The sequence below is a fragment of the Zootoca vivipara genome, chromosome 12, assembly GCF_963506605.1.
Source record: "Zootoca vivipara chromosome 12, rZooViv1.1, whole genome shotgun sequence".
Taxonomy (NCBI): Eukaryota; Metazoa; Chordata; class Lepidosauria; order Squamata; family Lacertidae; genus Zootoca; species Zootoca vivipara.
The window spans coordinates 29,185,174-29,201,625 of record NC_083287.1 but is presented as its reverse complement, the minus strand read 5'-3'; the positions used below and the strand labels follow the sequence as shown (position 1 = coordinate 29,201,625).

The following is a 16,452-nucleotide window of genomic DNA, read 5'->3' as shown; positions in this document are numbered from 1 at the left end:
CAGTTGTTGTGACGTGGGGTTTGTGATTTCAGCTCTCTTGACAAAACATGCTGGAGACAGTTCTCTAGTAACAGCTCTTTATTAAAGTGAACAAGACTGAAGACTGAGGAGAGGAAAGCTACATTTATAGGGACAGGGGACTAGCTAGGAAGGGATACATTTTGGAGGGAACAATATCAAGCAATCACAGTGCTGCCTTTTGGAGGAAACCAATAAGACAGAGGATCCAAATACAGCAGCTTAAATGAACCAATAGTAGCTGTACCCTCTGGAACCAAAAGGCAGTTACTTTATCCTAATGCAAATACAGACAATAATAATACAGATATAAAATCCTTTGACTCAATACACAACAGTGGCCACACCCACTTTTTGACCACTGGAATGCAGGTCATTAGAGGGTATTGTGGCCTTTGGAATGGGGGGGGGAGTCATCCCTGCAGTATGTATTTCCATGTCCTATACAAAATGCTTTGAATGAACACCAGCTTTGTATATTATTGAAATGGTAAAATACAGTGGTACCTCAGTTTTCAAATGTAATCAGTTCCGGAAGACTGTCCTACTTCCAAAGCCGAGGCACAAAGGGCGGCCTGCAAATTCAATAGAGAGAATTGGGAAAAGAAACCAAAACAACTCAGTGGAAGCCATCGGAATTCCAAGGCACATTCAAAAATGGAAGCATTTACTTCCGGGTTTTAGGCATTCAAAAACCGAAATGTTTGACTTCCGATATGTTCAAAAACCGATATACCCCTGTACTTGCAAGGGTGAGCAGGTTCCATGCTTATGAGATCTATTCTTGGTACTCGGGGAAGACCTTTTTATCTTCAGTGTTTCTGATTCTAAGATTAATTTTAACAACTTTTATCTCTCTTCTATCTTTTGTAACTGTATTGAACACCAATCAGATACTACAGTGATAAACATGTATAAACTGTTGAAATAAACAAATACGCAAGCCAAACTGCTTCCAAGTGTATCACACACCCCATACATTTAAAGCACATCAAACAACCCTCAAAGAATTCTGGGAACTTTAGCTTGTCAAGAGCCATGGGAGCTTTAGCTCTATATGTGGTAAATTACAGTTCCCAGAATTCTTTGGGGTTATGTGTGCTTTAAATGTATGGTGTGTGCAGTTCTAGATTAAAGCAATAGGAGGCCCTGGGCTAGGAGACTTTGGGAGGACCAAACTTATAACACATGATCGTGAGAAACAATGAAACTACCGTAGAATGTTGCTGAAATTTTAGCATTGATAAAAAATATCGTTTATAATTTTATAACCTTTAATAAGTTTACAAAAATATGGAATTAAGGAAGGTATTCACACAAAACAGTCTGCATTTTTTTTTAGTGGTAAAAGGCTGAGGACCAGCTAGATTACAAGGCTCTGGGATGCAACTTGATTACTCCATATGTAAATCCAGCACTGGCGACACGTGAACAATGTGTGTATATTACATTTCTATTGAGAAGTAACAGTAACAGAAGTGCATTGAGATACACAGAATCTCCACCTCGTGGGTACAAATCTGGAGTGATGCCTTTTCAAAGTCTGTAATATTGTAAGTCGGGGACCGTGTGTTCCTCTAAAACGCTCGTGTTCTTTCCAAGTGATGACACCATAGCTGCCAAGTTATCCCTTTTTTTAAGGGATTTTACCTTATGCTGAATAGGCTTCCTCGCGAGAAAAGGGAAAACTTGGCAGCTATGGATGACACCCATATGTCGTTTATAGTACTGGGGGGCGGGGAATGCAAATACACTTTTGTCGTTTAAAGAAGAGAGGACTGCGTGATGCTCGGGGTCCCCTCTATAAGATTCAGAGGCCAGATTGGACAAGAGAGGCGACAGAGAAAGAGCGCAGGCAGGGAGAGCTAGAGGGAAACCCGGCCGGGCCGCCTCCACAATAACCCCGCCACCCTCGCCGCGCGATCCCCTCCGGCTTCTGCCGCGCTGAATAGGAAAACCACGCCCCTATGCCAGGAACCATAGCGCGGGCAAGCCCTTCGTCTCTTCCAGCGCGCCTGCGCGCCTCTTTCTGCACATGCGCGGCGACAGCCCCCCCCCCCCCCAGCGGAAGCTCTCGGCTCCTTTGCGGCAGGTCGGTTCCTGCTTTTGGTTTCGGCAGGAGGGGAACTGCATCCGGGGCGAGGCTTCGCCTATTGTCTGGGTTACGGAGGCGGCCTGTGGGACGCCGCGCAGCCTCTCTCTCTTCAGCGCGGGGTTGCCGCCTAGAGGGGAGGCCTGCCGGGCTTGGGGCTGAGGGCTGCCTCCTCATGTGCCCGCGAGCGGCTGCTCGGCTCCAGTGAGTAAGTCCAGCCGCAAAGGCGCCCGCGCCCGCGAGGTCTTCTTTCCCTGCCCGCCTCCCTGCTTTTCCCTCAGCCGCTGGCGCCCTGTGCCCAGCGGCGGGCTTCGTCCAGGGGCTGCTGTGGGGCGCCGCACCCTCCCTCCCGTGGCTTCATTTTGTGCTGGGGGTGGGCATATACCATCCCGCCTTCAAGGGAGCCTCCCCCGACCCAGCCCTGCTTTGCATTCCCACGACCCAGCTTTCTCTGCAAATTTAAGCTCGTGTCGTGCAAGAGTTCTGAAGCCCCACATGGTTTTCTTTTCTCTCCCTCCTCATCCCCCACCAACAGCTGGTCACAAAAGAAACATGCATGCATCTCTCTGTCCTTTTCTTTTTTTTTCTCCCCACAGTGGATCGCAGCTCGAAGAGGCGGCAGGTGAAGCCCTTGGCAGCTTCCCTGCTGGAAGTTTTAGATTATGACAGTTCAGATGACAGTGACTTTAAGGTTGGAGATGCTTCAGGTAAACGCTTCCCCCCTCCCCCTCCTTCTTTTCCCGTTTTGACATAGTTTTGTGTTGTAGGGTTCTTCCACTAGTTATGCTTAATTTAATTGCTTATAAAAGTAAACTACCGTTACTTTTTGACTTCTGATCTGCTGAAAGGATGAGAACATTGGTTATGTATATATAGCACAAGTGTTTTTTTGTTTTTGTTTGTTTTGCTTTAGAAGTTAAAATTATAATGTAGTTGAGTTTAGCAAGTGCTGAAGGGATACTGGGAGAATTGATGCGGGTGGCGTTGTGGTCTAAAACACTGAGCCTCTTGGGCTTGCTGATCAGAACGTTGGTGGTTCGAATCCATGTGATGGGGTGAGCTCCTGTTGCTCTGTCCCAGCACCTGCCAACCTACCAGTTTGAAAGCATGCCAGTGCAAGCAGGTAAATAGGTACCGCTACGGCGGAAAGGTAAACAGCTTTCCCGTGCGCTCTGGCCTCCGTCACAGTCTTCCATTGCTCCAGAAGCGATTTAGTCATGCTGGCCACATGACCTGGGAAGCTGTCTGTGGACAAACGCCAGCTCCCTCGGCCTGAAAGCGGGATGAGTGCCGCAACCCCATAGTCGCCTTTGACTGGATTTAACCCATCTAGGGGTACTTTACCTTTTTTTTATTGGGTGAATGACTAGCATGTAGCACGAGGCAGCAGGATCTTGAGGGTTAGAAAGTTGGGAGAGGTTTCGGATTTAGAAATAAAGGGATCTAGGCCCCTCCCCTCTTCCCTGTTGCAAGGTGGACAGCCTGAGATCTTGAAGTCTTTGGCATCTTCTTTCAGGTAGTCTTTACTCCACCTAACTGCAGTATCTCTACCTTGATCCCCCTCTCCCTGATTTGGGGTAGTGAAACTGGCTGTCCAGATGTTTTTGGACTCCCATAATCTCTCATTATTAGCAATGTGGGCTGGAGCTGATGAGAGTTGGAGTCCAACAACACCTGCACATTCCTCACCGCTGCTGTGAATACACTAGTTAGCTGCCTTGTTTACCCCCCCCCCCAAAGCCAAGATGATTCCGACCCAGTTCTGTTTCAGCCAGCTTTCCAACACTACAATCATGCAAGGCACTTTCCCCTCTCTCTTCTAGTCCTCCAATTATATGATTCCCAAAATCTTTAGGGTTTTTTTTCCCAAAACCTACCCATATACCGTGTTTCTCATATTATAAGACACGTCTTATATTTATTTTTTCCTCAAAAACACACACTATGGCTTATTTTCAAGGGATGTCTTATTTTTTTTCCTCCTCCTCCTCCTGCCGAGGCCGGCATTGCTGCTGCGCCTATCACTATGTCTTATTTTCGGGGTATGGCTTATATTCCTTGAATGCTTAAAAATCCTGCTATGGCTTATTTTATGGGTATGTCTTAAAATATGAGAAACAGGGTACTTATTGACACATTACTAACCTTCAGGAAAGTCCTCTGATCAGTGCAATGACTGACTACTGCTGGGGAGAAGAAACATTGATTCTTCCATAATGGGGATGGGGCCTAGAGCTGTATATTTGGTCATTCTGAATTCAGCAAAGAATGTGACACATCAACTTTTGGTTGAATAGTTACAAAGTCCAGTTAAACAATTGCAGAATTTTTGCATGTAAGAAGGATGTACATTTCGGAATATCTAGGAGGATTCCTTCTGTCTTGTAGTGACTTGTTTAGCTTATGCACTCTTGGTGGCGCTTTCATTGTCTCAGAACTATGCACTGAAAGTAAGGGCAGCTTTGGCTATGCATGTATTATGTCATATTTTGCTTTTTCACCCATGCTACACACACAAAGGTACACACACTAATTACAATAGAGGAGGGACATTTTTTTAAAATGGAAGACTTATTTCAAGTTTACACTGAAAGTGGTTCCAGTGCTAAATTGCTTTCTCAGAGAAAGCATTCACCACCTATTGGTTGATGAGTGGATATAGCATGCTTTGCTCCAGCAAAAAAGCAACCAGGAACTCACTTTAAGCTCCTGGTTGTTCCTTTGAAGCCACATCAGTATGTGCTCCACACATATCATTGCATAAGATGTTAGTTGCAGTTTGGGTGAAATGGGTAAAATGGCTTCATGGGCCTGCAGGCTGGACATTCATCATCTTTGCTTTGAAAGCCATTGCAGCAATTGATTTGAGGTTGTTATAAGTGAACAGTCAGATTAGCACTTACTTAAATAGCTCCATATGGTTACCAGCTTTGCTTGTGCACCAGGTGTTGGCATGGGGCAATCTCTCATGAAGAGAAGTCTGCTTCGGCCACACTGCCACTTCAAAACCATGTGAATATGTATTTATAAGCAGGTTTGTAGTGATGAGGTAGACCACATCAAAGTTCATACCGTGGGAGATGCAGTCCCTATTTCCTCCTTACACACTGGAGCCTTTTTAAGTATTCACATTGTGATAAGTATACATCTTCATCCACTGTTTCAGAGCATCAAGCAAAACCTCTTTTAAGATGTGCACATGCCTAAATTATTATATAAGTGCCATTTTATCATGTTTGCATGTGGATTTGAATTTTGAATTTCAGTATGGAAGGTGGGCTTGCAAGTCGCTATCAATCTGATCTACTTTTTCTGAAGCAGATAATATTAATTTATATACAGTCGTACCTTGGAAGTCAAACGGAATCCATTCCAGGAATCTGTTTGACTTCCAAAATGTTCGAAAACCAAATCACTGCTTCTGATTGGCTGCAGGAAGCTCCTGCAGCCAATCAGAAGCTGCGGAAGCCTTGTCAAATGTTCAGATTCTAAAAGAACATTCACAAACTGGAACAATCACTTCCGGGTTTGCGGTGTTCAGAGCCAAAACATCCGAGTTCAAGGGAGTTTGGGATCCAAGGTATGACTGTAATACAGTACTTTATATACCGGTAATATTTATAGAAATAATTCAAGTTTGATGTCTCTTAACTTTGCAAGCGTGAATACTGTGTTGGTTAAATGCAATTCCTTGAGTACCTCTTTTATATATTTTTATTTGCAATATTTTAAATAAAGTGAGTGAAATATAGCATTGCTTTTTGTCTCCATAGTTGTCTGAGAATAATTGGATTGCCATGTTAGTGTATAGAGATGGTGGATGTTAAAGTTTGCAGATTTTGCTGTATAAGAATGTTGAAGTTCAGTCACATTTTAATTCTTCAAAACTTTGAATGAAAAATGCTGAATCTTACGGCTTTGTGACAATTTTGCTTATAATTGTTGACACAAAGCCTTGATTTGTATTTTACTGGAGTCTTGAAATGAGACTGATGGAAGTATTTGGAGCACAATAAATAATAATACTTGCAACTGGTTTACTTGGCAATACAGGTTTACCTGTGTTTATTTTAGAAGTTGTCCCTAACTTAGATTCCATGGCTCTTTCAGAATCACTCTTTGTTTACTGTCCTCAAGTCATCTGCATATGACTATTGTGAGGAAACTGTACTTTATGGCCCTTTGAATATTAGAGATAACAACCAAGATGTAAGTGAGATAAATGAAAAGCCCAAGATATTACAAGCCCTTTTTGTTCTCTCCTTTTGTCATCTTCCCTTAAAACTATGATTTATCCCTTACAGTGCTAAGTCATGGTTTGTTTTAACCATGTTTCTTTCAGCAAGCTATGACTTTCTCACAGCCATGGTTTGTTCCTCAAAGCTTGGTTTGTTTTCATGCTGTTCTTGACTATGTGCCATCCAAGACACTCGCCAAACAAACTGTTGTTAAGCAATATTGTTGGAATCATACATAGTAAGCCAGCAACAAACCATGACTTCATATCATGTCTTGCTTCTAAAATGTTCAGTCTGCTGAGCTCAGTTCAAACAAAACACACTTTGTCCAGCTCAGTGGTCCCCAAACTTTAGGGTTAGCACCCTGGTTCCACAAACACATCCCCAGTGCCCCCTACCCTACCCCATAAAAAGCATCATTCAGAATAGTGATTTGCACATACCACTCAGGAAGATGATAACACAGTAAAATTCAAAACAATAACAGTTAATTCCACTGTCATTCAAAATGCAATTAAAACTATTTAGTTTAATTATTTCAACAATTTGATGAACCTAATCCATTGATTCCTGCTTTTCAAAGTCTCGTAGTCATTTACACCTCCAGCCCCTCATGATGCCCCCTAGGTAATCCCACTGTCTCCTGGGGGCAGTAAGCTGAAGTGTTTTGCTTTGCTTTTAATGCTAGCATAGCACAAATAGGCCATGAACCTCTTTTTTCTTTTCAGTATCTTGAAATAGGTTTTCTACAACCAAGGGGTGTACAAATTCTAAAATTTGTACGTACTGTACTGTACAGACAGTAGGTCTCTAACTCAGTCATTCTCATATGTGTACTTCTACATGTGCACATCTTCCTACAGGCACAGCATTTAGTATTTTGAGGAGGGGGTAACTTTATTTAAAATCTGTTATTTGTAAGTCTTGCCTAGTGACAGGCAAATTAGGTAAATTTGTTGACAGAGTTAACATCATGGGTTCTGATCCTCAGTTGCTTGGCAGGTTAGAAATGTTTTGTACATATCATCCAGTTTTAGTTTGCATACCCAGTTTAGCTTTTTCTTCCTCACAGTTTACATGGAAATACAGTAGCTGTGGTTAAAAAAAAACTTTTTTTTTAAAAAAACTTTTTATTGGGTTTTATAAACAAGGATCATAGGAATAATAAATGATTCAAATAAATAGAGCAAGTCATCTCATGACATTTGTGTATCACAAGAAGCACAATAAATTTGCAGCAATATTTACAACATATGGAAACCCTAAAATGTTTTACGGTAATAGCACAAATATGTACAGACATTTAAGCAATATAATATTTGTCAGTGTCACTAAGCAAGTAAAGCCAAGATGTAATCGGTGACTTGTTTGTCAAGTTATATATTCATTATTATATGAATGAAATATATTTCTGTATTTTTTGCCATTGAAATATTCAAGACACTTTTTACCATTACTTTTTATGTTTGTGTTGACATTTTTGGTTAAACAAAATGTCTCTTTCTACTTGTTAATACAGTAATAAGATAAATTACACAATACTGTGGCTGCTTGGACAGGTGGTGTTTGGTCAGATTGAATTGACTGCATAAAATGATCATTGTCTTACTAGGTAGACATTAAAATAAAAAAAATTCCTTCAGTAGCACCTTAAAGACCAACTAAGTTTTTATTTTGGTATGAGCTTTCATGTGCATGCACACTTCTTCAGAAGTGTAGGTAGACATTATTCAACAACATTGAGTTAGGTGTCTGTGCAAGGCGGTGGGGCAGGGGTGAGGGATCTTCATACTGTGCTGAGCTTTGGGCCATGCAGAAGCAGTGCAATATTATACTGCTTCTGTCTGCTCCAAAGTGACGTGAGAACTTTCCCCATTCCTGCAAGATATACAGTGGTACCTCGGGTTACAGACGCTTCAGGTTACAGACTCCGCTAACCCAGAAATAGTACCTCGGGTTAAGAACTTTGCTTCAGGATGAGAACAGAAATTGTGCGGTGGCAGCGGGAGGCCCCATTAGCTAAAGCGGCACCTCAGGTTAAGAACAGTTTCAGGTTAAGAACGGACTTCCAGGACGAATATATATATATATATATATATATATATATATATATATATATATATACACACACACACACACACACACACACACACACACACACACACACACATATATATACATACAGTATATAAAATTAAGTTTTTGCATAAATTTTCCATACATCGTTTAACTTTCATTCATGTCTTATGAATTAAGTTCTTAACCCGAGGTACCACTGTATTCAAATGGACAACTTAGTATGTGACCCAGACACTGGAGGTGATACTCAAGACTTTTCAACTACTATGGTCACAAAATTTGCTTCTAGGAACCTGCAGCTCTATTTTTGGAGGTATCAGGTCACATGTTAGGTTCTTCACACAAATGAAGATTACTGTGGTTAGATTCTGCCACGTGGGAAAAGTTCTAAACACCTGCAACTGGCCTAACCAAAGAAGTGCTGAAACCAAATTTATTCATGTATGCTGTTGGTAATTTGTCAAAGATGATTTGCATATGCTGCTGGTGATTCTGAGCACACTTAGGCAAACAGGGCACAGCAAGGTGTTAAAAGTAGTCATTTCAATGTTTATTTTTATTCTGGCTTGTGTTCCAAAAGGGCCCCCAAGGCATTGATATTTATGAAATATAGTTGAATGTGTGTTTTACTATGAGTTTTACACTTAAACACACCAATATCATATTTCTGCTGTTGGCTAAAACATGGGAGTGTGGAAGAAAATCTTGATTGGACCATTTTAGTATTTCCAAAAGTCTTAATTGAGCTAAGAGGAACCGGTGCTCTTTGCATTGATGTGATGCCTGTGATGATAGGATGCATTTTATAGAGACACAGTACTTTCTTATTTGTGAGTAGGATGGCATGTATAGTAAAATGGTGACCAATGAATAATTATATCAGTACTCTATAGAATAATTTTTCATATACTGGTAGATTTGGAGTTATAAATACCTGTAGTGTTTCCCCCCCACAAAGGTAAAGTATTGACTGATCATAAAAGTATTTTACTTGCACCAGGTATCAAAAGTTGCAGTGGTAAGGTTGCAGGCGAGTAATAGTTTTCATTCATACGATTTCATATTTGTGAAGTGCTGGTAGTTTCTTTTAACTTTAGGTTTACTTTAATTATTGTGTTATTATCACATAACTGTATTGTTATAATCAAAGAGTATTATAAAATTACAGCTAGTGTTTAGTATTGTACTGAATTATGATGTTTAACCAAAAACAAAAAAAAACAAAAAAAAAAACAAAATCAAAATCAAGCACCCCCAACAACCTTTTGATGCACCAGTGCTAGAACTGGAAAACATTTCAAATCCCTTGGTGCACACATTGAATTTTAGTCATGCAAGGCTATAAAAAATAGTTATTTTTTAAAAACCACAAATTGTGAAATAACTACATTGTGGGCACAATTCTGTGTGAAACTGCATACTCACTTTCTTTAAATCAGCTACTCAGTTTTTAGTGTAGCATGTTTTCATGGAGCAGTTTGGGTGCTGGGCTGAATATCTGAAAAAGGTTTCCTTCCTATTCATATTATGCAGGGTAATAGAGCCAGAGCTTCTTGCTGTTCTACAAAATACAAATCATTCTTCATCAGTAGGTTTGCAATACTAAAAAAGCTAATTCAATTGGAGAGAAAAAAATTGAGCCAGATGAAAAATAGGCTATTAAGGGAAGAATAATTAAGTTGACTAAGTTGGTTGCCTCAAGCCTTTTTTTTTTTTAAAAAAAACAAACTTCTTTTTTGGTTCATTTTGCTTTGGAACTCTTTTTTTAAATTTTCATATGCTCAACAGATTCTGAAGGCAGTGGACATGGCAGTGAAGATGGATCAAAGGATAGCGGCGAAGGCTCCTGTAGTGATTCAGAAGAACATATCTTGGAGGAAGAGCTGGCAGAAGAAGAAAAAGTAGAGGACGAACAACCTAAAAGCTCAGGTGGAGAAGAGCTGCCCATAACAGAGAAAGAGGTGATTAAAACTGAGAAAGAGGAAGAAGAGGAGGAGGGGGTGGATGGAGAAGAGAAGCCTATAAAGAAAAAAGAGAAAGAGAAACCCTCAGAAGTGGATGCTGGCATTGATGAGCAGACAAACGAACCCAAAAAATGGAATTTGCGAAGAAACCGCCCTCTGCTAGATTTTGTTTCCATGGAGGAGCTGAATGACATAGATGACTATGACAGTGAAGATGACAATGACTGGCGTCCAACTGCTGGGAAGAGGAAGGGGAAAAACACACTACGTAAAGAGGGAAGTGATGCAGATAATGAGGATGATGAAGATGATGGGAGCGGGAGTGAGGAGGATGACAATGAAGAGGAAGGCAATGAGGAAGAGGAGGAGGAGGAGGATGATAACAGCAGTGCTGCTAGTGATGGCGGATCCAAGAAGAAAAAAGCGAAAGCTCTTAGCAGAAATAGTGCTGATGAGGAGGAGCTGACAAATGATAGCCTGGCCCTTTCACAAAGCAAGAGCAATGAGGTAGAACAGCCAACTTTCTATGATACCTCTGATGAAAAATGGAAATACTCTGCAGTGTGATTGTTTTGAAATTGCTCCCTAAAGCTAGGTGATGTTACCAGATAGTGATTGCATTAATGAGCTGCAGAGTTGTCCTTAATAATCATTAAGATAAATGTGCACCAGCCTTATATCTGAATCCAACAGCCTTTGAAAACCAGTGGGAATCTTCCATTGGCTTCAATGAAATTTGGATTTTAGGCTATATTAAAGAAACTTACAATAAATTAATGTTAGGTAAGAGTCTGCACCACACTGCACACAAATCAGGACTACATTCGGGATGTATTGCAGTAAATAATGCATACTAATGCTAATTAAAGATTAAGGGAGTATGAGTTTGTAGGCTAAGCCTGTGACTATTGCTGGAGATAGTGCCTTCAGGTTTAGTTAGGGGTTTCTTATGCATATTGAAATGATGTGTTCTGGTATGTACTCTTAAAAGCTGTGAATGAACACAGGTAAAATTAAGAGGGGCTTAAGTGCAATCCTATGCAGGTCTGCACAGAAGTAAGTAGCACTGGAAACACTGGTTGCAATTCTATACACATACTCAGGAGTAATCTCCTTTGAACACAGTAGGAATTGCTTCTGAAAGAACCTACATGCGTAGGGTTGCACTATAATGGCATTATAGAGATGTTCTTGGATTTTTGGCCGGAATGAAGTCTATGTATCCCATTTTACTTGGACATAGGAATAGATTAAGGTGTTTGTGGAGTGGGTATTTTGATTTATTGGCATTCTTAAAAAAAATCTTATTGTTCAGACTTGCACTATGTTAATTAGATAGTGTAAATGTTTAAGCACAAGCTTTTATCTTTTGGTTACTGACATGCTTGAAGAGAAGAACTCTTTAATATGAGTGCCTCTAAGTATGTACAGGGTCTTTCTTTCAGCAACACATAATATCAGTCCAGTACCACATAGTTATCTGTCATACCATTGTCTATCACTGGACCAGTCAGCTTTCCTAACCTATGTTCATACTTAATAGTTGCTCATTTTATTATTTTTACATTGAAAATATAGCCTCCGTTTCTCCAACAAAATGGTGCTTATTCTCAGGCAAGTGTGTATAGCATCAGGGCAGCAGAAGCAAACTCCATTTAATTCTTCTAAGTAATGATGGCATCATGGTTTAAGGGAGTTTTAAATGAGAAATTGTTTGTGCTCAGAGTATTTTATATATTTCTATTTTTGTTTGAGTTCTTTGCTCTAGTACAGGCATCCCCAAACTGCGGCCCTCCAGATGTTTTGGCTTACAACTCCCATGATCCCTAATTAACAGGACCAGTGGTCGGGGAAGATGGGAATTGTAGTCCAAAACATCTGGAGGGCTGAAGTTTGGGGATGCCTGCTCTAGTATATTAGGAATGTAGCAGCAGCAGATCAAGCAGGGAATAGTAACTGAGTTAATCTGGGGGAACACTATTATTGGTCCCTCATGCACCAGAGGCAGGGCTTACATTAGTGATGAGTCATGCCTTTAATTTAGTCGTCTAACTCTATGGAATGCCCAGTTGGAATCAGGCTGGTATCATCCCTGCTAAGTTTCAAACACCATGTTTAAAATTGTTTTATTTCAGGAGGACATTGCACCAAAAATGCTATTCTAATGTTTTATTCTATGATATTTTAATCTATGTTTTATATTATTGTTTGTTTTAATTTTTGTAAGTCGCTTTGAGACCCAGATGTGGTGAAAAGTGGAGTATAATTTTTTTAAAAATAAATAAGGTAATACACATGCCAATCTGAAACAGGGTGGGGGATATATGAATCTCCAGGTGTTGTTAGGCTACAAATTCTATCATTTCTAACCATTCACCATGTTGGGTTATAGGAGTTGGAGATGGGCTGATGGGAGTTTACCCAGCTGTTTAATAGCTGAAAAGCATTGTTTCTGGCAATCCCATGATTACTGATTGAGAATGTTTTCAACTGTTTGTTTTTCAGAATATTTTTAGTTGTTGTTTAAATGGTTTATCATTGTCTGCTACCGTAGCTCCTTTGAGAGGAAGGGCAGAATATAAATCTAACAACAACAACATATGGAGGTTCTTAGGTTCCCCAGCTCTGCTCTGTTCTGAAGCCCACCTCTTTGTGAGGCCATTGAGTCCAGGTTCAAAAATTACCTAGCAAAGTGATAGTTTGTAGTAGTAAATTATTTTTTAGAACTGAGCCTATTAACAGCACAGTCCTCTGCATGTTTACTTTAAACTACCATAAGTCCTGCTCTGTTTAATGATGAATTTGCTAGTAAATGTACTTTGGCTTGCTGTCTAAAGAGTGCAGAAAAATGGTCAAAGAGAGCAACCAAAATGGTCAAAAAGATGGAGCAACCCTCCTCTGAGGAAAGTCTGCAGTGTTGCAGAGAGGGATTAGTTTAGGGAAATGTCTGGGGGTGGGAGTGTGCCAGATGATAGAAGTGTATAAAATTATGCATGGTGAAGAAAGTGGATAGAGGAAAGTTTTTCACTTTCTCTCATAACACTAGAAACTAGGGTCATTCAGCAAAACTAATGGGGGGGAGATGAAAAAAAAAACTATGAAATTCACTGTCACCAAATATACTGATGGCTGATGACTTTGAAAGGTGGTATTAGACCAGTACTATCCAGGATCAGAGGCACCATGTCCCTGAATACTGAAAAATGTGAATGGAAGGGTGCTATTGTCCTGCATGAGGGCTTCACAGAGGCATCTGGTTGGCCACTATGGGAACATAATGCTGAACCAGATGGCCTTTGGTCTAATCCAGCAGGACAGCACTTATGTTCCTGTGTATTTTAGTACACCATCAAACTTTTAGTACCTGATGGTGATGTGCTGGTATGAAAGATACGGTGGTGTTTCCAGTAGTGGTACCTCGGTTTATGAACACAATTGGTTCCAGAAGTCTGTTCATAAACTGAAGCGTTCATAAACTGAAGCGAACTTTCCCATTGAAAGTAATGGAAAGTGGATTAATCTGTTCCAGACGGTCCGCGGAGTACTTAAACTGAAGCGTTCATAAACTGAAGCGAACTTTCCCATTGAAAATAATGGAAAGTGGATTAATCCGTTCCAGACGGGTCCGCGGAGTACTTAAACTGAAATGTTCATAAACTGAAGCATGGGTGTAATTGGTTACGGAAGTCTGTTCATAAACTGAAGCGTTCATAAACTGAAGCGAACTTTCCCATTGAAAGTAATGGAAAATGAATTAATTCGTTCCAGATGGGTCCGCGGTGTTCATAAACCGAAAATTCATAAACCGAGGTGTTCATAAACCGAGGTTCCACTGTACTGTACAGTGGTACCTGCGGTTGCGGATGAGATCCGTTCCGGAGGTCCGGCCGAATCCCGAGGTTTTCGCAACCGGAGGACCGCTTCTGCGCATGCGCACACGGCAAAACCCAGTAAAATACTTCTGGGTTTGCCGCTTTCACAACCCAAAGTTTACATTACCTGAGGGTAACGTAAGCCAAGGTGCTACTGGATCCATGTCTATGTAAGCATTCAGGAGCAGAGGCCAGTGGTCTAAATACTATAGCGATCTTGAGTGACAGTGGACAGAGTTATGAAAATAGTACATACAGGTACACACAAGTGATGAAGTCTTGGAGTCAGTGGGACTTACTTTCAAATGTATATTCAGGTCTGCAGAGAGATACATTAATTGCTGAATATCCTGGCATGTAAAGTGCATAGATAATGCGCTTTATAATCTCATCATGCGTGCTGTGAAGGAAGCTCACTCTATTACAACTGAATCCTTTGATCTTGCATCAGCAAAAAATTATCGTGGTTCTTTGCCTTTAGGACATATTTCCAGCCAAGTCTCGCAATACATTTTACAGGTATTAATAGCTTGAATCTCTCAAAGTTTGTCCGCAAGTTGGACTGCAGTCCAAAGGGAGCTATTTGCATGCATGTCTGCAGGTGTGAATTATGCGTGCAGCCGAAGTTGACTTTGAAGTTTTCAGTGCAGCATCCATGGCCACTGACCTCACAAACTGGCTCTAATAATGAAACTCCAACTATCATCATCTACGTTTGTGATGATGAAACCTTTGAAGAAAGCTCTGGCATGAAGGGTCTTGCATATAGGTGCTTTGGATTGTAAACCACATCTGTGTTCTATTTAAGGAATGAGGAAAATGAAGGCCAGGGAGATTAATTGCACTGAATCACATTGCTAAGTGTGATGTGCTGTTCTAAGTGCTGTTCTGCTAATGGCAATCAGTGCTGCATCTTTAAAGTTCAGTCCTTAGTGGAGACCTGTGTGGGGTAGAGCCAGCATTGCAATCTAGTCTTTCAAATTCTCAAGTCTGTCATCTATCACAGATAATCTATCCCTCTAGAATAGAATACTTCAGCCAATCCATATTTCACAAACTACACTTTAAGAGTTTTTAAATTATTGAAAGTTGAATGAAAACTTATTTAGGTTAAAGCAATTAAACTGTTGAGTCTAGATATTTATTTCAGTGTGGTCCTTGGTTCTTTCCTACACATGTCTCCTGTAGTTAGGTAGTCACAGGCCTAGCTGGAGGCACACACTATGTATCCATCTTACTGAAGGTAAGCTGGTCTGGATCAGATTAGTGCCAAATGGATGACCAGCTGGGAAACCCATGTACAACTACCTTGAGTTTTGTAGTTCTGTTGTTTGGTTTATATTGTGTTATATTCCATCCGGTGGTCTTCAGATGAAGAGCAATCTAGAAATAATACATAATACATCTGACCATTCCCTGTGGAATCATTTTCTGTTGAATATCTGAATATAGCATAGCCATGACTAAACTCTCCCAATGAGTTTCCTGGGACTGAGGATCAATGGCTGCATCTCTACTGTATCTTCATATAAAATATACTTTGTAGTATTTCAGTGCCTGCCATTATGAAAAGTTCCATAGTATTTCACTAAAGTTGTGAAGGGTTAAATGTGTCAGAAGTTGGATGATGAATTTCTACTTGGTTTCAAGCAGAATCCAAAGTACTCGGGTGGTAACTTAAATGTCTGTTTTCCATAATTAGGGCTGTTGCACAGTTAAAAAAAAATCTTAGCCAATTAATCATATGAATTTTAATTGATTAAACATGCATATATGTGTGTAAGAGGAAAAACACTTGTTTTTAAGGAAAAAGGCATGCTGCACACATCTGTCACATCAAACATAATCTTAGAAGGGGCATTCTTTATCTCAGGAGGAAATGCCTCTGCTAAGATGGTGCTTTCATATGTAATTTATATCTTATTCAGAAGGCACATAAGACACCTTATTGAAGCTAAGTGGGTCGGGATCTGTTCAGTACTTGGAATGGGAGGCTAGCTGGGAATCTCAGGTTCCATCACCCCATGGTGGAAGAAAGGCAAAAAGTTAGGACATACAATACAATAAAATTAAATGTATTAAAAGCAGGTAAAAACAAAACAAAATTTGCCTGATTAATTGGGGCAACTTTTTAGTCAACCAACATGTTTTTTAGCCTACAAATTATCAAATTAATTAATCAAGTGATG

The 16,452-nt window shown here is 40.3% G+C and overlaps 1 protein-coding gene across 6 annotated transcripts in view; it reads left to right on the top strand.

Annotated features, from left to right (window-relative positions):
• The first annotated feature begins 2,142 nt into the window (after positions 1-2,142).
• The window catches only part of PHF14 (PHD finger protein 14), a 131,895-nt gene continuing 117,585 nt past the window's right edge, over positions 2,143-16,452 (top strand). For 5 of the 6 annotated variants that reach the window (XM_035130112.2, XM_035130110.2, XM_035130111.2 and 2 more), the window contains exons 1-3: positions 2,143-2,318; positions 2,707-2,817; positions 10,216-10,898. In XM_035130112.2, coding sequence (XP_034986003.1) covers position 2,318; positions 2,707-2,817; positions 10,216-10,898 — 795 coding nt within the window. In that variant the 5' untranslated portion in view covers positions 2,143-2,317. The remainder of the gene's footprint in view (positions 2,319-2,706; positions 2,818-10,215; positions 10,899-16,452) is intronic. The other variant, XM_035130109.2, reaches the window with a different exon arrangement.